General features: G+C 36.8%; 1 protein-coding gene across 1 annotated transcript; it reads left to right on the top strand.

Moving 5' to 3' along the window:
- Positions 1-2,053: 2,053 nt before the first annotated feature.
- Positions 2,054-12,336, top strand: zbtb34 (zinc finger and BTB domain containing 34). The gene is made up of 2 exons (XM_042729970.1): positions 2,054-2,260; positions 10,757-12,336. The coding sequence occupies exon 2, from the start codon at positions 10,791-10,793 to the stop codon at positions 12,321-12,323; it is 1,533 nt and encodes a 510-aa protein (XP_042585904.1). The 5' UTR covers positions 2,054-2,260; positions 10,757-10,790; the 3' UTR covers positions 12,324-12,336.
- The last annotated feature ends 11,704 nt before the right edge of the window (positions 12,337-24,040 follow it).

The raw sequence follows: 24,040 nt of genomic DNA, 5'->3' as shown, positions 1-24,040 counted from the left end.
GCTGTCTCTCAAATAAGATGATGAAAAAAGCCCATTGTGGATAACATTCTTTCTCGGCTGAAGTGGAAAAAAGTGCAAAAAATAAAAACATAATACCGCATTATGCTGCAGTGGGAGGAACAATGGTGCTGTTTTAGAGACTTTAATTACTGAATCTGTTTAGTTACATTAACTAGGCCTATAGTATAGTTTTGTTAAAATTACCACCAGTAATTTTTAGACATCTGGGGGCCAAAAGGATTTATGTCGGCCTGTATATTTAGTGCAAAAACTACAATATTTTGAAGCAACAGAAAAGGCCAAGTAAAGCATGTGATTGGTTACAGTATGATCATGTGAGTGAAATGGCATATGTAAATATTTTAACAGGTAATAATGTTTGGATATGTGTAAAATGTCAAATATTTCAGGACAAACTGTAAATGACAGTAATTCAGTCCAATATTCAATCTGTAAACTTGATGTGGTTATAGAATGCACCGAATGTGCTCAAAGGCATCCTGTATTTGTAGTTTAAATATTTACTTCCAGCAAATAAACACATAAATGAACACATCGGTGGAATTTCAAACAGACCTCTTTGCATACATTGGTTCATTTCCAAATATATCCTTCTAAATGTAGCCCTTGAGACTATGTAAATGAATGATGTAAATTAATCAAAGATTTTGAAGCATGACATAACTATGAAATTATAAAGTTTAGCAAATGGATACAAATAAAAGTTGTTGTTGTTGTTTCCTATGGAATGGTCATATGTGATGTTATTGTTAATAATAAATTATTGTAAAAAAGGGTTGTACCAGATTAACTCTTAAAAATAAAGGTTCTTCAGCAGTCCTTTGGGTTCAGCAAAGAACCATTATGCTGTGCACACTGAAAAAAAAAAAGTTTTAGTTGAATTTACCTTTTTTTTTTTTTTAAGGTGAGTGGTTGCATCTATATATATTAAATGTAGCTTTTTTCAGTGCAGAGCTTTTGAGTTGGCTCCACACTCTGAATGAAAAAAGACAGCATCACATATTCTTCACAGGCTAATAAGGCTATCAATGTTTTGGTTTTCTGTCCTCAGTACAGAGAACTTGAGAATAAAAACTTGGTTGTAAAAACTTACCAAAGGTTCTTCTTTGCATCCAGCTGAAACAACGTCTTGACTCTTGTCGACTGACATAAATTTAGATAATACAGTGCTGCAGAACAGCTTATTGAAATATAGTGAATTCTGTGACCTATGTAATACGTTATTTTTGTCATTGTTCTACATTATATTATAGAGATGATTATATAACATAATGTATGCCTATATAGAGTAGCCTTTATCACAGTTGTTGTTTACTGAACAATGTGAACAGACGTCTTCTCTTTTAGACCAGGCTACTTGTTAATTTAGCCTATGGCTCCCTCTGCTGTTGGATCTAGTAAAACAGCTCGAAACTGGCCCCTAAAGGATGCACATGGGTTATTATGACCTCGTTCCGAGTTTGATGATAACACTTTATGTTTAAATACGAGTTAGTCTTCTTAAAATTCAAGAAGTAGATTAAGCAGGTTATTTTTTTACTATTTTTCTCCCAAAAACTTAGGGTTAGGAGTCAAACTCTCTAACCACTAGGCCACGACTTCCATATATTTAAAAAATAATAATAATAATAATTATTATTTTAATTATATATATATATTATATATATATATATATATATATATATATATATATATATTTATTTATATTTATATTTTATTTATTTTTTTATATATAATCAAATAATAATAACTATTATTTGTAATTATTTATTTTAATTTATTATTATTTTTTTTTTAGAAGAGTTTTGTATTAGTAAGTAGACTTTATGATCCTTTTTTACGATTTATAATTTATGATTAATAAACCGGCCTCAAAATCTTGTTTAGTAGGTAACGTTATTCACGGAAGTGAATTCTGGATACCCTTCACTGAAATTATTGCAACAAAGCTAACATCCTTAAACATACACAGTCTGACCCTTGTACTAAAAAGTCAAAGGGAAGGAGGCGAGCCATACCGCTGATCTCTATAGCATCTACAGAGCGATTTCCCTGACAGCGCGTCAAGAAACTCGATAGACAGCGCGCGTCCCCTGGAGACAGCACGCGTCCACTTCCGGTTGGGCAGAGAGCTGGAAAAATAGCAACGACTGAGGAGCACAGCTGGGGAAGGAGGAGGCTAGGCTGGAGCTAAAGCGAGTCGCTGTGCAGAGGAATGGGCGACGTTTGATCAGAGAAGGTGAGGCGGGATGTTTTTAACAGCGCTTTATGTTCGCGCAGACGTTATGGTTGTTGTATTTGACGCAGTTATACCGGACCCTTCTAAATACATGTCGCTAACCGGCTAACTTGTTAGCATTCCGTGACAGCTTTGGTGCGAGCTAGCTTGGCAGCAAATTTAATGAGGGGGAGTTCGCATGCAGCGCTGGGCAGATTAACGTTACCCCGAGCGAAACTGTCATGATCTGACCTTACCATTTCACACCGCTCTGTAGCTCTTCAACGTAGCTTAACAGTTAACGTTACGTGTTTATTTTCAACTCAGATGCAGTCAGTGTTAGCTGCCAACCTCCACATTCCACATTCCCCTCAATCACAAGCTAGTGGGCCACTTCCCACCCTCCTATTTGTGTTTAGACAAGTAAAACTTTTGATTACAACCGGGGACGTGACGCAAAAGTCCCTTACATTAACGTGTTACGTAAAGGTATTTAAAAATCGAAAGTGTAAGTCATTGGCTGTGTCATAAAACTAGTAAACCGCCAAAGTTACCCAGATAGCTTTTGTACATTATAAATTCCTTTGATGGTTCCAGTCATGTCTAAAAATGCTGTTTTTAAAGGGAACTCACTAGGTTTTTAAACAACCAGAGTTAATTGAGCGGTTACTGATTTATTTGACAAAGTGGTAATAATTTATTTAAAGTTAAAGTGAAACTAAATTTTATTAGCTTAGTAACTTGATCGTCAAAAGCCACAATTAATGTATTCAATTTATGAGACATGTTTAAGGGAATGAGTTTGTCTCAGGTGGACTAGTTTTAGTTCCTTGAAAATGAAAGGGTTAGAGTGCCTAACTTTCTGTCTTTCATTTTTGTGTGAATTGTCCCTTTGACTTCCACATATCATAATATGTGTGACTGTCCACAAACAGTGCTGTGTCTATAAGATAAAAACTTTTATTGGCATACAGGGAAAGTAAAGTGTGAATGTTGTGCAAGAATGAGAAAATCATTTTTTATAGTTTCACTTTCAAAAAGTTGTTCATGTGCCATAATGATTTCTTTGCCTTGAATATGTTTTTGTTTTATGAAATCTTTTTTAAAACTGAATTGTTTGACATTGTTTTGCCAGTTTGTATGATTATTGGCTATATTATAATACTTGAAATAAAGTCATACTTCACACAATAAAAATGTAACTGAGGGTTAAAGGCAGGACAGTTTCCTTATCTTTACCTTTCCACATATGTCTGCTCTAGTGTTTGTAAGTACTGGTTTAAGTGTGATAAATTGCTTGCGTTTTTCATAATTTGTTAGTCTTTTTGGATAAAAGTGGCTGCTAACTGTTATTGACGAATGCAGGTTAGTAGGCTAAATGTGTCACAGAGGTTCACAAGAATAAAAGAGTGCAACAATCAGGTTCTGAAAGTAAAAATCTCATTCATTCTTTTCATAGGGCAATTGATTTTGAACGATAACCCTTAAAGACAGACCTGCTTCGAGCTACAAGGTTGTTGCGAGGTTGTTGAAGCTATCAGCCCACATTATTTCAACTAGCTTAGTAAATCCTGCCCACACCCACTCCAACGGAGCACTGCATATGTAGTCAGTCTGCTTATGTTCTCAAATTACTAAAATATTTGTATTCGTAATATGTCATTTTTTGCAATAAAAGTAAAACATATGGTTTCTATATTATTAACATCTTTAACTCAATAGTTTTATACATCTCCATCAATTCAATTGTGCCATTCGCAATGCTTCATGGGATTGCAGTTCTTTCCGATAAATGCACACTCATGACCTTTGACTTTATGAGATACTTTTTTGCTTCAAATTAAAGTTTGTAATGTTGTGATTCACCTCGTAGCTAATTGGCTTGGTTCATGGCTTGCAAATTTTTAAATATCTATGGGAAAAATACTCCTTAAACCAGCAGCGTAGGAAAAAGTGGGTGGAAACAGTTGCGTTCTATAGGAAGGATATCAGAGTGAAACTTGAGTAAGAACATTCCGTTTTTTTCTATAAAAACTCTGGCATATGTTCAAGGTGATTATGTACCTGAAATATGTCTTCTTGAGCAATACCGTGAAATTGAAAGTAAAAATATTTGTATTTGCTCATCAGGAAATTCAAAGTGTTTTCACTGTGGATTTCCCCACTTTCTTGTCTTTTTAAAAGGCGCATTTTTCTAACTAATCCTATAGGTGCGTTAATGGCATCTCTGGAGGCATAAAGGTCCCTCCTAACCACTCGGAATGTTTCCCAACAGGCTTGTCTGAACAGACGGAGCCAAACCAATTAAGCCATGTGCATTATTGCTTTGCACTCGATAAACCTTTCATTTTTGTGGCTGTGGCTGCTTCTCCTCAGTATTAGCTGTTAAAGGGTTTTGGTTTGAAAGTCCTCCTGTTATGGCAGATTTATAACATGTCGGGGGGGGGCCTTATCTTACACAAGACATCACTTCCGCTGCTCCAGCTTTTGTTAGCTGCTTCTGAATCTAATGACTTCTGCTGTGAGAATAATACTTGAGTTTTTTGGGAATGTTGAAGAGCAGTTTGTCCCTGAAGCTTGCGGTTCAGTGGGCTTTGGCTGTGTGTTCCTTGTCTCTTAGCCAGCTTTAATGGGGATCGACTTGGGAAAGAAGAAAGGATGCCTTTGACCTGCACACCCGAAGCAAAACAGAATGACTTGGTGGTATTTTTATCCACTCTGATTATGCCTGTTAGATATGCAAAGCCTGGCTGATTTCCCTTGCCAGTTCCTTTATAGCAATTCTTAATTATCCTTTCGAATCTGTGCAGCAGTTTCCCTTTGATGTAGCTTTTCTTTTCTTACCATCAGAATGACTGGACTCGTAGATGGCGATGGGAGGAGACACAAAACAGGCCTGGACTATGTTCCTAATGCACATTGGCCTTTTTATGATCTTTCTCCTGTCATGATCGGGAGCAATATGTTAGTGTTTTAACTGAAGATTCCTTTGGTGTAGCCTCATGCCTGGGACCAAGAATGTTACCCAGAGCTTCTGACCCATTTTTCGGTATCCGTTCGAGCTAGCTGCTGCGGTGTTGTTGAGTTATAGGCTATTTTATCATGATAGATATGCTAGCGGTTATATAAACTTGTGATTAGAGATTGTTGTATTTACTACTGCTTGTTTGAATAAAAAATACTTCATTTTGTTCAGGACTCAACATTAAAAATTTAAATAAACGCGTCACCTGGTGGATTTTGCGAAAACTACAGATCATACTTTCACATTTTTGTATTTACGCTCTAGATAGTCAGATTGAGCCCAGTGCATTATGGGTGTTTTTCACCACAGGTCTTTTTCTCTGTTTTCTTTAGTCAAAAAAATAAAATAAAAATGCATTTACTGTATAAGACAGACAACTTTTATTAAGACCCCATCTTGCCAGTGATAAATTAATGCTTTAATTACACAGACAGCAGCAGTTTAGGCTGTTGTCATTTTAAGACCTCAAACCCTATTTTAACGATCTAAGCGCATGGTCAGCAAACCTGGCGCATGGTCTTAAAAGGTTGTCACTATTCTCTTAATTGGTAATGGGTGTGTTTTGGGCATAACATGCAATAAACCAATCAGAGTCTCATCTCTCATTCCCTTTAAGAGCCAGTTGTGCTTGTGCCATGGCGGATTCGTTATTTACACAGCAATCGCAAAAGAATGAACGCTTCTCAGTGAGGAAACGGAGCTGCTCGTGCGAAAGCAAACAGGTAGCCTAATCCTGATACATGCGATGACTATCCATTATAAAATGTAGGAATTTTTATATTTATGTAGCCTACTCAATAATAATCTTTTACATTGTAATCATTTCATTTGTAATATTTGGCATGTTTGTGCTGCTGTGCACCCCTGAGTGTGTAATAAGCAGAGTGTATGCGCGTTGTGGACCCGCTTATAGGCGCATATTACTAACGCACTCTTTAAATAACAAAAAATACTGCGCCATTGACTTTAGACCAGGTTTTAGTTAGTCAGTGGTGCAGTCTATTTCATTTGCCTCAAAATAACAATGCACCTGAACATGCCTCGTTTTCAGACCAGAACGCCCATGAGCACACAAATGGGTGCAAATGCATTTGCTATTTAAACAACATGGCGCAGGACGTGAAAATGATAACTGCGTCGGGCTGAAACTAGGAAAAAAACACTTACGTTGCACCTGGCACTGCATTTCGCCGGGGCGTATGATAGGGCCCCTCATGTATGTATATTAGAATATATGGACACAATGTTTTTCAGGATATTTTTCTTCTTCTTCTATCAAAGTGCTGCTGAGATAAACTACACTGCACAGCGTACTCTGTGTTCTCATGGTAGTTCTTGAAAACAGTTCCCCACAAAGTTTGCAAAGCACTCACTGCCACTTTTCCACTCTCTCACGGCCTTTTGGGTTCCTCTTGCCAGACTGTGCATGTTAAACATTTTTGGCAGTACTGGACTAAGTTTTATTTTGCAGAATGGGATAAAAGCAGCTTATCTTGAAGCAGGCCTTCTGCAGTGTTCGTTTGCCAATGCTGATATGGCGGTTTTTAAGTCTTAACGGCTTGCTCAGTGAACTGGTAAAAGAAGTTTTCCCGGTTAGCCTTGAGCTTTCATTTTTCTGTTGTCTAGGGATTCTGGGTAGTGTGTGTGTATGTGAAGTTTTTACTGTGCCTGTGGTTGACTGGATCTGATTGTTAATATTTGGGTACCAAAAGGGACTATAATACAAATTTTACCGTAATGAATTTAAAGATAGCTAATTTAGATTATCCTAAGAAAGATTAATTAGGCTGAGACAGTGTTTACCTAATTTCATCATCAGATTTGGTCTGGTATGTAATAGGAATGCGTGTAAAATTGCAGTTTTAGAAAAAACAAACATGCTGATCCACAAGTTAAGAGATACAATAAGTAACTTATGATTAGACATGAAGATGTGTCGTGCAGTGAACCAAGGGAACTCGATCACTTCAACTGGAACAGCTCTGTTGATGCCAAAAAAATTTGTCTTTGACATTGCACACTGACTGTTGCCAAATCTCTTATATCACTGTTGACGCTGCTGCATTATCTCATTGAGAAATTGCTAACCTTTAACAGACAGTCTTTTCACCAATCCACCGTATAAATATGCCCCTTGGTCTGTTACTCATGCAACCCGTAGTATGAGGAAGTAGCTTCATGATTTTATTATTTTTAATGATCGAGAGTTAAAATCCCCCTCAACTCTCCTCTCGGGATATGCCCGAGTGCAAAACATGTGATTGCATCTTGCTGGAGTGCTGCCAGGACACTTACCCCTTAGGTCCACAAGATCAACTGAGAATACATTCTCCTGCAAACTGTCAAACTTGAGTTTAGCTTGGTTCACGTAGTAGTGGTAGTTGTCAACGCCTTTCTGACAAGACTTCTGCATGTACATGTGAACATAAAGGACATAACAGGAATTACACGTTTAACACAAATTTATGTTTTTTTTTTTTCCACACCAATTAAGGACATAACAGGAATTACACGTTCCCGGCGCGTCAGGTCGCTTTAGTCTCAAACGGGAATACATAACAGGAATTACACGTTTAACACAAATTTATGTTTTTTTTTTTTCCACACCAATTTGGTTTTTCGATTTCATTCTAAATCTGTATCTGAATTCTTCATTTAACTGGTGTAATTCTACTGATTTCAGATTCACCTGACACTGATTGAAACTGTTTCTTATTCAAGACATGATATTGACAATGTTTTTAAGATCCCTGGATTAAATTGGGCTATTCAACTTGATAATAGGGGCGGAATGTATATCTTGGAAAACATGTAGGTACAATACCATTCAAAAGTTTTTAAAGAAATGAATATTTTATTCAGCAAGAATGCATTAAATTAATCAAAAGTGACCTTAAAGACATTTTGTGTTGTTAGTATAGACATTAAGATTCTGTTCAAGTAAACATGAAAAAAGTCACAGTTTCTGCAAAACAATATTATGTAGCACAGCAGGTTTCAACCTTGATAATAATAAGAAATGTTTCTTGAGCACCAAATCAGCATATTAGAATGATTTCTGAAACATCATGTGACACTGAAAGACTGGAGTAATGGCTCAACAATCTTAGCCATGGCAAAGAGACAACATATGGGTGGTGAGACAGGTGCCTCTGCAAGCCCTGCCAATTGGAGAAAGTGTTTACGCTCCAAAATTGCTGACTGAGACTTAATAGAGAATCACTAGAGAGTGAGAAGAGAAGGCTTTTTAGAGTAGGTGTAGGGGTGTGCGATATGACGATTTTTGATCGTGGATGAAAAAAATGTCTCCACGATCTGCTTTTGAAGAAATATCGTATTATCATGCTACAGCGCACATTCTATCAATTGCAGTTCTGGCACTTTTTGGCACAATTTTTTCAAAAAATTGTGATATGATATTTTTTCCATATCGCCCACCCCTAGGTGGAGGCATAAGAGGACCCAGAGAAAAGTTTGTAAAGAGAAAGATAAGATGAATTCTTGTGAATTTTGCTTTTTTCCATTTCTTTTCAAATGCAGCTTTTATAATGTGCGGTGCTGTTCACCATGTTACTTGCAAGTGAAGTGGCTGCAGTAGTATTTTTAATGATGGATCACCCTTTCTCCCACATCGTTTTTGGCCGTGCATCAACTTGATCTAATGTCTCTGAACAACACACCCATGAACATCTAAGATCATATTGGTTCTATGATGATTTGTCTGCTTTTTAGACTTTGTTCTTGATGACACTTTTGCTTGAGAGCACTATATGAACTAGGATTTTTAGGTGTGTTTAAAGACCAGTCATGGCTGTTTTTTTATTTTTTATTTAAAGGTGATGTCTATTGAGTTTTTAAAGTGCTTTAGCTTCATGTACACAGCACACAAAGGATTGGGTTAAAGTGTGCACTAGATGCTTCACAAAAACTTGCACTCTAGAGCCAAAATGAACTGGCCATATGTTCGCTTGCCTTTTTTCTGCTTTGTGAATCTCTGTGAAATTAGTCAGATGCAGTGTCTTATTACAGAATGTTCTGGTAATTCAAAACATCCCACTGAGATCCAAACAAACCCATGCCAACATATACATTACCATTCAATAGTTTGGGGTCAGTTATTACTGGCAGTAAAGATATGTAAAATGTAACACAAGATTCATATTAGATCAATAGATTATGTTGTTTTAAAATGTCAGTTTATCAAAGAATCCTGAAATATTTCCCTCGAAAATTTAAGCAGCACAATATTGATAATAAGAAATATTTTCTGAACACCAAAATGGCATATTAGAATAATTGAAGGGTCATATCACATTGCAAACTGGAGTAATGGCTGCTGAAAATTCAGCTTTGTCATCACAGAAAGAAATTACATTTTAAAACACATTCAAATAGAAAACAGTTTTATAAAAAATATTTGACGACAATACCTGATTTGACTTCTTTTTTTAAATGCAGTCTTTCTGAGCATAAGACTCTTCTTTCAAAAAAAAAAAAAAAAAAAAGGTAACAATTTAAGGTGTTACATGTACTTAATATTCTAATAATAAATTATGCATAATTCCTTGAAAGTAGCCCTAACCATATACTAAGTACATGTAGTTAATTAATATTACTCAGTACTTAAATGTAAAATTAGACTGTAACAAGGACACCTTAAAAATAAAGTGGAACCAAAAAAATAAAAAAAAATTTTTTTGAATGGATCATGTATGTAAATGCATGTGATATGCAAAATGAGTGTTCCTTGATTTGAAGAATAATGCACTAGTTGACAGATGCCTTCAGTAAGTAAATGGAACAGTTTTTTTTTTTTTTTCATGTGGATGTTACATTTGCATAGTACAGCAGCATGTTTACTCTCATGTGTAAAAAGACTGGGGAAGTGTGGTCAGACAGTAAGCAGGCTGACGCCAATGTACCAAAACATATTTTGTTTGTTAATAGGGATTAAGTGTAGATTCGTACTATACTGTGTTGAAATTGAAACCCCAATCAATACTTGAGTTTCATGCACCAGTTTTTTCCTCTCTAATACCGGGCTCGGGCTATAAGAATTTTAAAATCCTAACCGATTATGAAATATGTTTGCAGCACACACGTAAGGAAAATCTTTGTAAATTTTCTTCCCTCAAATCTTAAACATGCACACACTGCAAGATTTGAAAATCGTGGTGCATCACACAATTTAAGATATTATTAAGATCAGTTTAGTCACGCATTGACATTTCAGCAATTATTGTTAGCGGCTTCTCTTTGCTCTTGCGGTTGTGGTACATTTTCGACACATTATACAGAAAGCCGTGTTATTGCAAAACTTCCACAAGCAGTTTAAGAGTGTAGAACTCTGTAGATATCAATGAATATGGAACAACAACAAACAAAAAACACCAATTTCCATCTGTGCTTATATATACTCTACCTTTCATTTAGAGTACCTTTAATACCGATAAATGTGTTTCCTCACACTTTTTATTTTTTTATTTTCTCAGGTTCTCTACAAAACAGGAGTGACGTCAGTGAGTCATGGAGGACTGTGGTAGCCTCATAGAGTTCGATGTACCTGAGTTCAGCAATACTGTCCTGAACCAGCTCAATGAGCTCCGTCTCCAGGGCAAGCTGTGTGACATCATTGTGCACATTCAGGGCCAGCCATTCCGAGCCCACAAGGCCGTCTTGGCCGCCAGTTCACCGTACTTCCGTGATCATTCATCACTAGGCACGATGAGTGGCCTCTCCATCTCCGTAATCAAGAGCCCTGAGGTGTTTGAGCAGCTGCTCGCCTTCTGCTACACTGGCCGAATGTCATTGCGCCTACGTGATGTCATCAGCTTCCTCACGGCTGCCAGCTTCCTCCAAATGCAGGCTGTGATTGACAAATGCACACAGATTCTTGAGGGTATTCACTCTAAGATCAGCGTCCCTGTGCCTGCTGGGATCGATCCAGATAACAATTGCACCATCTCAAAGGCTGGCCGCAACGGTGTGAAAGACGGAGGCATCTTTGTAAACCCCACCCAGATTTCGCCGCCCTACTATTCTCGTCAGAATCATTGCGGGGAGGGGCGTAGCTCAGGTAAGGGAGTGGCAGAAGAGGGTCAGTCAGACCGAGGGAGTAGCGACGGCATATCCGAGCAGGAGGTGTCCATGGAGGTTGAGTCCGAACAAGTGGACCTCATCGGCAAGGATGGACAGGTAACCGATGTCCATATCAAGGTGGAGAAAATGGACCGGCCCAGCTACTCCGATAGCTCGTCGGCCGGTGATGACGGCTACCACACAGAGCTGGTGGATGGTGAACAGGTGTTGGCTGTCAGCGTGGGATCGTACGGGCCTGTGCTTTCCTCTGCCGGATACACCTACTCTGCACTACCTTCCTCCTGTTTCGTCAGCCTGAGTTCCTCTAGCCCATCTCGCTCCTTGCTCAGCAGCGTCCGGGGCGGTCGTGCAAGACCGAAACGTCCCGTGCCTCTTCCAGCCGATCTGCTAACTCAGCTCAAGTCTGGTGCCGCCGAAGGAGATCCACCTGCAGCGGCAACTACCTTCGAGAATGATGTAAGGGAGCGGAGTTTCCGCGGACAGTGGTACCCCTACAACGAGCGCCTCATCTGCATCTACTGTGGCAAGTCCTTCAACCAGAAGGGCAGCTTGGACCGTCACATGCGTCTGCACATGGGCATCACACCCTTTGTCTGCAAGTTCTGCGGCAAGAAGTACACCCGCAAAGACCAGCTGGAGTACCACATCCGCGGCCACACGGACAACAAACCCTTCCACTGCCAGATCTGTGGCAAATGCTTTCCCTTCCAAGGCACACTCAACCAGCATTTGCGCAAGAAGCACATGATCTCTGGCACAGAAGTTAACAATCACACTGACTTGCTGGGAGAGGCACCAGATGGCCAGAGAGGGGAGCAAGAGGATGCCTCCGAGGGCGAAGCAGCCTGCAGAGCAGCTTATCCCGATGATTTGTCAACGAAAACCCCCAGCGAAGAGAGTGGCAAGTGTAGTCCGGAAGAAACCCCTGCATCCAACCCCCTGCGTGGATACAGAGAATAAAGTTTTCCATTTATTTGGTAGTTTGTCCTCCTTATCTAATAAGGAAGCATTAAGGTTTACTCTTTTCATGATTAAGCCCAGCTGTTTTTAAAGAACGACAAGAAATAACCTGCCTTGAGCATTTTCTACTCGTCCATTTTTGTGGAAGTTCTACACAGGACAAAGATCGAGAGAAAGTTTTTAAGGAGTTTTTCAAAGGGAAAGGAGTCCTATAATCGGGAATTAAATAATCGGGGTGGAGGTCTCTGTAATCAAGGCCTCTTAAGAGTTTTATCACATTTTTCAACATATTTACAGAGTAATATAGGCATGTTGCAATAATGAATAATGTGAAAGCTCAGATGAGATGCTTGTCATATCACGCTTTTACCTGACCTGTTTTTGCACATGTGGCCTGTAATAGGTCACTCACTCACGAGGAATGGTTTATCTGCCAGTGCAAGGCTCTTTTTGTGACCCATCCATTCAATACCTCATTATACAACCTCAACATAAACTCATAATGGACAGTATTTGTAGCTTGTCGTCAACTCCAGCCAGGTTTTACCTCATAGCAAAGAACCTGAACGGAGGAGAAGAAGCTTCTCTCAGTAAAGTCCCACTTGTTTTGCTTTCATAGGGTTTGAATGAATACTGCGGTGAAACCCCTGAACAAAACATCTCCACTCTACCCAGGCTTGATACTTCAGTGAAATATTCCTTAGTGATTGTATGAATTCTGGATTAATCTTGTTCATTTTCCATGTTGTGTGCATCTATGAGAATATTATTAGTACAAGGTGTACCTGTGGTGTATTTTCAGGATCCAGGGTTTTTTTTTTTTTTATGCCATATTTTTCATAAAATCACAGTCTGTCACTCTGCACTCTTTCTGTAATATTATCCATTTGGTTTCAGGTATAATATCAACAGTATAACCACAGATTAGTGCTAGAGTAGCAGCACAGTCAACAATATTATTCAGTTAAGAAATTTTTAGCCAAATTTTTTACTTTTGCTTTCGTGCCAAGTTTCTTTCTTTCTTTCTGTTTTTTTTTTTTTTTTTTTTTTTTTTTTTTTTTTTTTTATGGTTTGAGTTTTTCCAAACACCAGTGGGGAGGGTGTGCCTTTAAAATGAAAGTTTAAATTATATATTAATATATTTGTAGATGCATTTCTAAAAAGGGTGCGGGAGTCATGCACGTTATGAAAATTGCCTTAGGGCCATACCGCCATGGGAAGAAGGGGGAAATAAACGTCTTGGTGAAATATTTATAGCATTGATGTACACGCTCGATCAGTGGTTAAAATTTCAAACAGCTCTTCTTGTGTTCAGCTGGCTCGAAAGAACTTTAGTTTTTCAAAAAACTTGTTGTGGAACAGACAGCTGTGAGAAGAAGATCTCTTTGGCTTCTCACACTTGTGCATCTGGCGATGTACAGACCAAAACGTATGGTGTTTCAGTGCAGAAATGTATAATTGAAGAAGATTCACTTACTGCCGGTATGCTTTGTTAACGTTAAATTGTATGGAGGTGTATTGTTTATGCTGGCGGTATAGTGTTGGGTTTCATACTACAATAGAGCAGTAATAAGATAAACCGGCAGTGTCAGTACCACTGTTGTGGGCACTTTTATACATTTAGTATTGTGAAGAGAGAGCCCTGGATGCCTATTATCTCTACAATATCTCTTCCCATCCATTTTCATTATGTAACTGGTGCAAAACGTCATACCTCACTTTTTTTTTGTCTTTTCTTGACCTGTGATTGAATACGGCTCTTTGTTGTCTCACATGCCAATTGTAGATACATTTTTTTATTTCTTATCACCACACTGTCTTATTTGAATCATTCTAAGAAGTAATATAAGCGGCTACATAAGATGCAAAACAAGTAAAATGGCGTATTGTCGACTCGTATTTTATAGTCGAGCATCTGCCTCCCTGACTGTCTGCAGTATATATGATTTATAGTTCTTGATGCTCAGACAGATTAAAACATGCCTCGCTTTTAAGTGCTTTCAAGTTTGCCTGACATACCATTTGGATATTTACTTTACCACACCCTCCATAAGTTAACTTTAACAACCATTAGCCAAGGATAGTTAGCATAAGCAGTGTTCCCGTTTGTTTAGAAACCCCGGTATTATCCTTTCAAGAAAATTCCTTAATTCTGTGAACCGCATCCAGTATCACGCCTTGGACAAAACTTGTCTCTGAAAGTACGATAATTTAAAATACAGAGTTGCATTATGGTGCTGTTCTGTTTTAATTTTCTGTTTGTGTTCTTTTCTTTTGTGGTGTTTACTCATTTAACATTTTTTTTATCTGCATTTATATCAGTCTCAGTTAAAGTATTTTGAGATTTCAAACTGAACTTCAGGACTTCTGCCCTTTCACTCTCTCTCTCTTTAAAATCAGTTTCACTCAAAGTGCAAATTTTAGAATGCTGAATTATATTTGTGCCATTAAATTCTCTTCATGTGCTTGTATAACTGGCAGATGAGTGAGAATGAACCCTATACTTTAATTTTTTTTTTTTTTTTTTTTTTTTTTTTTTTTTTTTTCGTGGCAGTTTTGAACAATGAGCCAATGTGATAACTTCCGTTATCAAGAGCCAAAACTCTGAATTCAGAACACCTTGTACTACTGACAGCATGTTTGGTGTCGTTCTGTGACATGAGATGCCATGTATGCCATTTGAAACATTGTAAGCCTGACTGCTTTGTTCCCTGAACATGTTTAGATTTGCTCTGTTCCTTTATCGTAATGTTCCCGTTCATCTTAGATAATGTGAACGTGACTTTGGCCACTAACCAAAGAGCAAACCAAAAATTGTAAGGGGTTTGTGTGGTATGTTGCACAGCGGATTAAAGAGAGACCAAAACCAAGCCCTGGAACAAATGAATCTGTTTTAGAGGTGTCAGTAGATCTTCTCCGTCTCATGCTGCCTCTAACACCTGTCGGGATTTTATAGCATTGGCTGTCATTTATTTCACACATTGGTGTTAGGTAGGTTTTGTTGAGATAATGTTTTACAATGAATGAAGCTGTAAGCTTTAGTAATTGATGAACAGATTTTGGATGTTGTTCTGTGGTCTTTAAAGAATGATGGTACAAACACATTTTTATTTTTTTTGGTTAAGGAAGTAGATTGAACCGGCGCCTTGATGTGAAACATAGGCTTCACTACTGTTTGAGGTCAGCAAGATTTTTGTTTTTTTTTTAAAGAAATTTATATTTTTATTCAGAGATCATCAGAGATCAAAGCATTACATTTATCAAAAGAGATACTAAAGACATTTATAATGTTATAAAATATTTGTATTTCAAATAAGTGTTGTTCTTTTAAACTGTCTATACATCAAAGAAAAATATGGTTTCCATAAAAATACTGAGCAGCAAAATATTAATGGTTTCAACATTAAGACGAAATGTTTCTTAAGCAGCAAATCAGCGTATTAGAATGATATCTGAATGGTACTGAAGGCACTGAAGACTGGAGTGAAGGCTGCTAAAAATTCAGCTTTGCCATCACAGAAATAAGACATTTTAAAATATAATTAAAAAAAAGAAAAGATTTATTTTAAATTATAACAATATTTCACAATATTACTGTTTTGCTGTGAGACTTTAAAAAACATTTAAAAATCTTACTGACCCCAAACCTTTGAATTGAAGTGTATGTGAATCACTTACACCACAGGTTTTTTGTTTTGTTTTGCCATGCAAGATTATGGGAATGAGATGAGGGTTTCCTTCAAAGAAGGCAGAAATGTTTGTTATTTTTGGATGTATCAGTGTATCAGCCTGGTCTTTTTTAAATATTCTGAACTAATGGTAATATGCAAAAGCAGTATGCCTGTTAGATCATAATTGAGACATGCAGTAAGGGTTCTGTCTGTGTAGTTCCATTTGTTTTATTCTGCATAATTTTTTTTGTTTGTTTCTATGGGGAAACATCCTATTTTTAGGGGATCGATATGCATTGAAGCAACAGAGATTTTCACGTCAGAATCATCATGCAGTTTCCACAGAAAGTGAATATGCTGAAATAATAAAATGGGACAATCAAACAGCTTCACGATATGGAAGCTTCCTCTTAAAAATAAGTAAAAAAAAAAAGTTAGTTGGTTTATGCTTGGCTATAATCTCATCAGAATGATGATGCTTTCAGGTTAGCAGATCGCTGTATTATGTATATTGTTTGGTCCGGGGGGAAATATGCATGTCGGCCCACTTATTGTTCAAGTAGAATTGCATGGTGCCCTCCGCGTTGTAATACGAAACTACAGATTACTTTTTGTTTTTGTCTTAAAACTTGAAAGTGATTTTCATTTATAGCTATATCTCTTATGTGATATTTCACCTGGCATGCACTTAATGATTTTCTTTTTTAATAATAAATAATGTATTCCATAAGGGGTTCATTGACCATGTAATGCTCCCAACTTATGGGACTCATAAGGCCTCAAATATTTTATCGCTTGGGATGTGTTTCCCCTTTAATGGTGCTTTACGACTGGTCAGGTTTCTTTTTGATTTTTATAATGTATAAGCAAAAAGATGTTAAATCGGTGATATGGGGTTAACCTACACTTGTAAATGATTTAATGAACTGTACTAATAGAATCATACTCCGCCATCTGACCCAGATACTCATGATCCATATTCACTCGCTTTGTTCACATAAAACCAGTTCAGTTTGTGCCATGCACAATAATCAAAAAAAGAAGTGTTTACAGGGAAGGCTGTTGGATTACTTTTTGATTGTGCAGCTCGTCCTTTTTAACTGTTGACTTACTTCAGGTAGTTTATGAACACTGAGCTAAACCTAGAGATACTGAAGAAAAGAAAATCTTGAAGTCTTCCATTGGTTCTCCACTTCCAACATGTCTCCACTGTGTAATATGCAGAAGCAATAACCTTTTTAAGAGCCTTTTTTTTTTTTTTTTTTTTTTTTTTTTTTTTTTTTTTTTTTTTTTACTTTGGAGTCTGTCTGCCTCTCAGATTGAAGGAGGATTGTGTCTCAAAATGAATGCATTCAGGATGTCAGGGAGCTGAGGTCATTTATGGCAAGGAGAGGATTTTTTTTCTCATGTTTTAAGATATACTTTTATGTGAAAGCTTGGACAGGTTGGGCAAATATGCTTCTACAGAGTGGCTTCTTGTTTTTGTGGTCACCACAGTCCACATTCTGTTTGTACTTCATCAACCTGTCACCTCAGTGCCACTGGTGAAAAGTTGCATATTTATTATTTTTTTTTTATCTGTGTCAAATAAGAAAGGGATCTTTGAGAGATGTAACCTGCCGCTATGGTGTACGCTAAAGATCTTCTTTCTTCATGCTTCAAGATTGCAGATATAACGGGCCAATCAGAATTCATAAAAGAATAGTTCACCCAAACAAGAAAATATGCTGAAAATGTACTAAGGCAATCCGAGATGTAACATATTTCAAGAAATTTAGCATTTTATCACTTGCTCAGCAATGAATGGAGTGAATGGGTGCCGTCAGAATAATAGTTCAAACAGCTGATAAAAACATCACAATCCACAAGTAATCCACACGACTCGCACTCCAATCAATTAACATCTTATGAAGTGAAAAGCTGTGTGTTTCTAAGAAACAAAGCCATGGTTAAGCCGTTTTAATTTTAAATTGTTGCGTCTAGTCAAAATACCAGTCCGTTATTCATTACAAGTCTTCCTCCAGTGAAAAAATCCATCATCTGTTGTCCTCTTACATCAAAATCAAGTGCATATTTCTCCCCTGATTCAGGCAAGGTGACTTTTTCACTGGAGAAAGCAATGCTATGGATAGAGGACTTCTATTTTAGTTGGAAGTTACAGTTTGAAGTTAAAAAAAATGCAGATTTTCACTTTAGAAGACATTAATTGATGGACTGGAGTCATGTTATTGTGTTTATTGTTTTTGTTTGGACTCTCATTCTGACGGCACCCATTCACCGCAGAGGATCCACTTGGTGAGCAAATGGGGTAATGCTACATTTCTATAAATGTGTTCTGATAAAGTTAACTCCTCTACCTCTCGGATGGCCTGAGGTTGAGTACATTTTCATCAAACTTTCATTTCTGGATGACTATTCTTTTTAATGCAAGCTCTGTCAGATTCTTGTTCTCTCATGTATTTGGGACATTGCAAAAAGTAAAAAGTAGAACTCAGGGTTTATTAGTATTCAGAAAATGCCATTTTGGATGCGCAATGATCTTTGTGCGTCCAAAACTAAGCTTGCACTTTTACTTCAGGTGGGGAAACAATTCCTCAGTCATTGGTTCCCAAAACAGTCTGCCTCATAGGTGTGGTAAGACGCACCTAAATGTTTCCGTTCTTGCTCTTCCCGAATGCATGCGAGTTTCACTGCTGAGGAAAGCAGATCTTTAGGTCTTATCGTATAAGTAGCACTCTGTCCAACCTTTTGCCATCCATATACTACAACCTCACAACCCAACTTTGAACCTCAGAAATCTACTGTTTTATACAACTATGAAGTACATGCAGCTAGCTGACGCTGATGCTGTAACAATTATCTCGCCATTTATGAATTTTATTTTATAGCATGAAATATAAAGTTATATTTATTCAAATTATATATTTTACTCATAATCATTCTGTGCTGCTTTTTATTTTCATTCTTAAAGCTTGTATATTGCTTTTTTATGATACAAAGAAATGTCAATAGATAAAAAATGCATTTGTTTGTACAATAAAGATGCTGATTTGGCAAAATGTCTGGATATCTTTGCCTTACTCATTCACGCATACAAAATATTGAAATATCTATTTGTTTGTACATTAATGCGGATGGCCACTAGATGGCGCACATGTACAGCAAATAAATTATACTGTCAATTAAAATAGCAGTGATATGTAGAGGTACTGCAACTACAGTTTACATTTTATAAGCCCTTAAGCAGGACCTATGCATATTAATTTTGAATAAACGTCTTTATTTGTATTTAAATGAATAATAATAATCACTACAGTATAAATGACCCATCTAAATATACGAGTCAAAAAATTATCGTGATGGAACTGAAATTGGATCTAGATTTGTCAGATGGACTACCAGCTGGTGTGGCCAACACCGACCTGGTGGACTTTGATCAAGCTGGTTAGAGCTGGCAAACCATTTTGGACCGGTAACAAACCTACAATACCATGTCCTATAAACTGCTTTGACGTGACTTTTCAAGCAGGGCCATAGACCTAAATCAAAGTCTGAATGTGTGTCACTTTTTTATATAGTAGATGAAAAATCCTCTATAATGTTTTGCTTTCCCTTAAAATAAATATACAGTTCAAGTGAAAACCACTGCCCTAACTGCATTAATTTTCACATACAAAAATTAAACAAAATGTCCATATATTTACATTTAGGAGGGTTGTAGCATCACAAAACAAAGGATCATTCTAGTGAAAGAAAACGATAACCATGAAATTGAAATTGGTTACATGTATACATAACTGGCTGAAATAAATTAGTATAAAAAACTAATAAAAATATAATAGTATCTGTGAACACTGAATTATAAGCTTTTATAAGAATTATAAGCTTTATTTGTGCTAATACATATACAAAATACATGCCACTCTGCTAAATTATTATAGGCCTAAAATCAGCAAACAAATTTTATAAATATACACAATAAATAATAATAGCAAAACGTCTTTCAACAAAATCATTTTTAAAATAATGAAAATACCTCAGTTTCTTCAAAAAGGAAAAATAAACACTAAATGTCTTCAAAAGGAATATCAAAATTAAACAAACCTGTTACCCTGCACCCCTTGCCACACACATCTCCAACGCTGCGTAGACTATACAAAACAGGGAGACATATGCGCGCGACAGTCTTGACCTAGTTAATGATTGGTCATTCAATTATGGGGGCGGAACCTGGCGTCCGCCCAGACGCCACGCGATTGGTCAAATCCTCTGTCCATCAAACGGTATGGGTACAACACTTCCTGATGTCGATGCCCAGCTGTTGGCAGATGACCCGCATCTCCAGCATCCCTTAACATCGTCTCTTCACACAGCACTGCCCTCACTGTTTCCCATCATACCTGCTCAAAACACGCCGCTAGCGAGGACGACGGCCATGTGCGGAACGGAATAACTCAAATAGGTTTAGATTGCCCAGTGGGTGAGAGTGAATCCTTTCAAATTGGAATTTTTTGTGTCCTTAAGGTCGTGCTGCAGTACAGCGACATAAGCTTCGCGTTGACCGGCGCGTGCATCTCAACAGCGGGGACGAGGGCAGTGGCGTGTTTTCACTGACATGTGAGTTGAACTGTATCTGTTTAGAGCATCAAGCGCAAATGAAAACAGCATCAGCAGGGATGGAGTTGCGTCGCGGGGGGTTGTCTGCCTCTACCCAGCTGGGTACCACACTGTCAATATGATGCGTTGCGCCATTACATCTGAAACAGCGTGCATATCCAGGATGCTCTTTGTCAGATGTTATGATACCATTTTGCTGTAAAGATACTGCTCTTTTTAATGCCTCATGCAAACTGGAGGATGGAATAATAGATTTTTATGTGTTGGCTTATCGGTATTCAGAAAAATGCTCTGATAGTTATACCTGCTGTGTCGTATTATTAAAACAAACATTACAAATATGAGAGAAGAGGTTACATCTTTTTCAAAAGAGTGAGAATCTCAGTAATACTATAACTGATAGACAGCTTAAAGCAATACTCCCTGATGCTGTTCTACATTGTGCTTCTGGATATATGTATATGCTTATTTGTAGTTTAGAGAGCTAATTTGTAGATAGAGTGGCTGATGTTATGGCCTGGAGGGACAACCTTGACTTTGGAAAGCACCTGTGTTTATGTGTTACAGTAGTTGCACCTTCACATTGGCATTTTGGAAAGTGCAGTCCATGTACATATTATACGTCTGGTTTATGTAAGTGTGTTACATGTAGGATTATGGGTAAATTGTGATGAGTGATTAGCATCAATATAGGCAATATTAAATTTACGTCCAATTAAAGTTACGTTTAAAACTGAAATTGATTTGCTAAGTGGTTATTTATTATTATCTGGCCATTTTTGATGGAAGCTGCAGTGAAGGGCAATTATATATATAATTTTTTATTTATTTTTTTCTGGGTTCTCAATGTCCCTGATGCATTACAGTAATATTAAGACTTTTACAATAATGGATGTTTCTGTTGGTTTACACACCTATAACAGTTTATAACATTTTTTAGATAATTCACTGATCCCAAAGCATAGTACAACATATGACTGTACCTTGTATATTTTTAAAACAGAGACAGAGGTCTTAAAGGTTAATAACAGATGTGTGATTACACATTCTACAGCAGCGGTTCTCAACATTGTTGACATGAGGGGGCCCCACTGTCCAACACAATATTCGAAGTTCACCTATATAAGATATTTCCTCTGATATTTCTGCTGTAATTATGACAGAGTTGCTCGTTTTCAACGTTCTTTTTAGATTTCTGAGAAAAGTTGTTGTTGTTTTTTAATTTATCTCTTATTTATTTATTGCAGTTTGTTCCCTCCCCTTTACATAAAAGTATTTTTACTTATTTAACAACATTGACAATGTTATCTTCTCATCATATAGTGGTGTGACTGTGTTGTGTAATTTACCAGTGAAGTCCTTTACTTTTAGTATATTTAACAAGGTAGATGTGTTCTTTGTTATCCTCCACATTATGTTTCTCAGTTGCTGTTTAATGCTGCTGTATTCAGAGTTTAATGTTGATGGCAAACTTTCAAGTGTGTGGTAGGGTGGAGAATCTGCTACATTATATTGTGTGTTTTTTTTTGTTGTTGTTGTTGTTGTGTGATACGCCTCTGTGAAATCTGCTGTCTGCTGCAAGTGCTGATGAGAAAATCTGTTATTGTTTCTGGAGTAGCCTGTGTTTTCTGTTAGTTTGAGACCTTAGAGTTCCTGGAGCTCGAATGGTGGAGTATTAGCAATGACAGTGTCATGGGTTCAGTTCCCAGGGAGCAACAGATAACCTGAATGCACTGTAATTCACTTTGTATAAAAGTATCTGTCAAATGAAATAAATGTTGTATTTTTAAAGAGAGAGATGCGGGTTCTCTGTAGTCAGGGACAAGAAACATTGCCAATGTTGAAGATGTCGGACATCCAATGTGGCAGATTGTTGCCTGCAGACTGCTCTGCCCTCGTGTGTATAATATAAAAAAATATGAACACATTACTGCTCTCAGTTGCCATAGTAACTATAGCTGTCTCAGCAGCAAGTTCTTCAGCTAAATCTGTATCTTAGATGAAATGGGGCAAAATCACACCTGTGAGTCTTTAGGGAACAAAATTGTTAGAAAGAACCATTTCAGATATTAAAACTGCAATTGTTATTTCAGCTGTTTTGGGTAGTAGTTTTAGTTTGGGGAAAAAAATATTTTTAGTAACCTAATACAGAATAATGTGGTTGATAATGTTGATAACACTTTACAGATATATCCTATGTTAACTTTAGCTACTGCAATAAAAATGAATACATCTGCACCATTTTTAATCTTGGTTAATATTAGTTTCTGCTTACTAATAAAGTTTTAACATTAAAAAGTTGCATAAATAATTTAACCATTAATAAAAGTGTATTTATAAACTAAAGTAACATATTATATTATATTGTGTAGTATTATTATGTTATATTATATTATATTATATTACCCTTTTCACATACTGTAAGTTTCCACATTTATTAATATTGTAAATTCAGCATTTTTTAAATAAAATTATTATTATTTTTATTATTTTAAATATGTTATATTTGTGTTATACTACCTTGACATTAAATTTCAGAAGACTAATCAGTGCTGCTGTCTGTGTGTTTCTAACAACGTCTGAGGGAGTGATGTCACATTTGACATCTTTTATTACCACTGTAATCAATCTCTCCATAGTTTTTCCTCCTTTGGAAAGTCATAGAAATGCTATCGTACATTTTTTTTTCTTTTGCTATTGGAGCAAATGGAAACACAAAAGTATTTTTGTGGTAGCATTTACCAGAAGTTTACCCAACTATGACAACTTCTGCTTCTGAGAACCCCACAGCTGGAAAAAGGTCCATTATATATTATGTTATATTATATTATATTATAATGTCAAAAGTAGATCATATCGTACTCAAAAATGTTTTGATACCGAATTATTGTAAAGGGTTACCATAAAGTTTGTAGATAAGTTTATGTCAGTTTAAGATATTATTTTTTAAAAGAGAGAGTTTTATTTTTGTCTCTTTTATTAATTGCAAAGTAAAAACAGGACGGGATTTATAAAGAGATGTCCACATGACCACTACAGATTGTTGTATCAAGAGAAGGTGCTAAATGCTAGGCTTCGACAATCATTTATAAGTGACCTATCGGTAAGCCCCTCCCCTCAAATGCAGATGAGCCAATGGCAGTCTAGTATCAGTTGCACGGGGAGTGGAACTCAGACATCTGTATGTTTCAGCGCCATAGAGAAACATCGGAAGATCTGAAGTTATAATTGTTTTGTTGTTGTTTTTGATCACATTTTTAGGTTTAAGAATATTAGTTTTGCATTGGTTTATTGTAACACTGATTCCAGCTATCTTGAGAGAATAGGCAATATAATTTATATTTTTATTTCCTAAACCCAAACAAAACATCCCTAAGCATTCCCTAAGCATTCAACCCCAATCCCAAGGAAGACAAAACGGTTCATTTT

Source organism: Cyprinus carpio, chromosome B8, assembly GCF_018340385.1.
Source record: "Cyprinus carpio isolate SPL01 chromosome B8, ASM1834038v1, whole genome shotgun sequence".
Lineage (NCBI taxonomy): Eukaryota > Metazoa > Chordata > Actinopteri > Cypriniformes > Cyprinidae > Cyprinus > Cyprinus carpio.
The sequence above is the reverse complement of the archived record's forward strand: the minus strand, read 5'-3'. Positions and strand labels throughout refer to the sequence as shown.

Excerpts from the sequence above, each read along its gene's own strand:
- zbtb34 (XM_042729970.1), top strand. The coding sequence starts at position 10,791 with ATGGAGGACTGTGGTAGCCTCATAGAGTTCGATGTACCTGAGTTCAGC.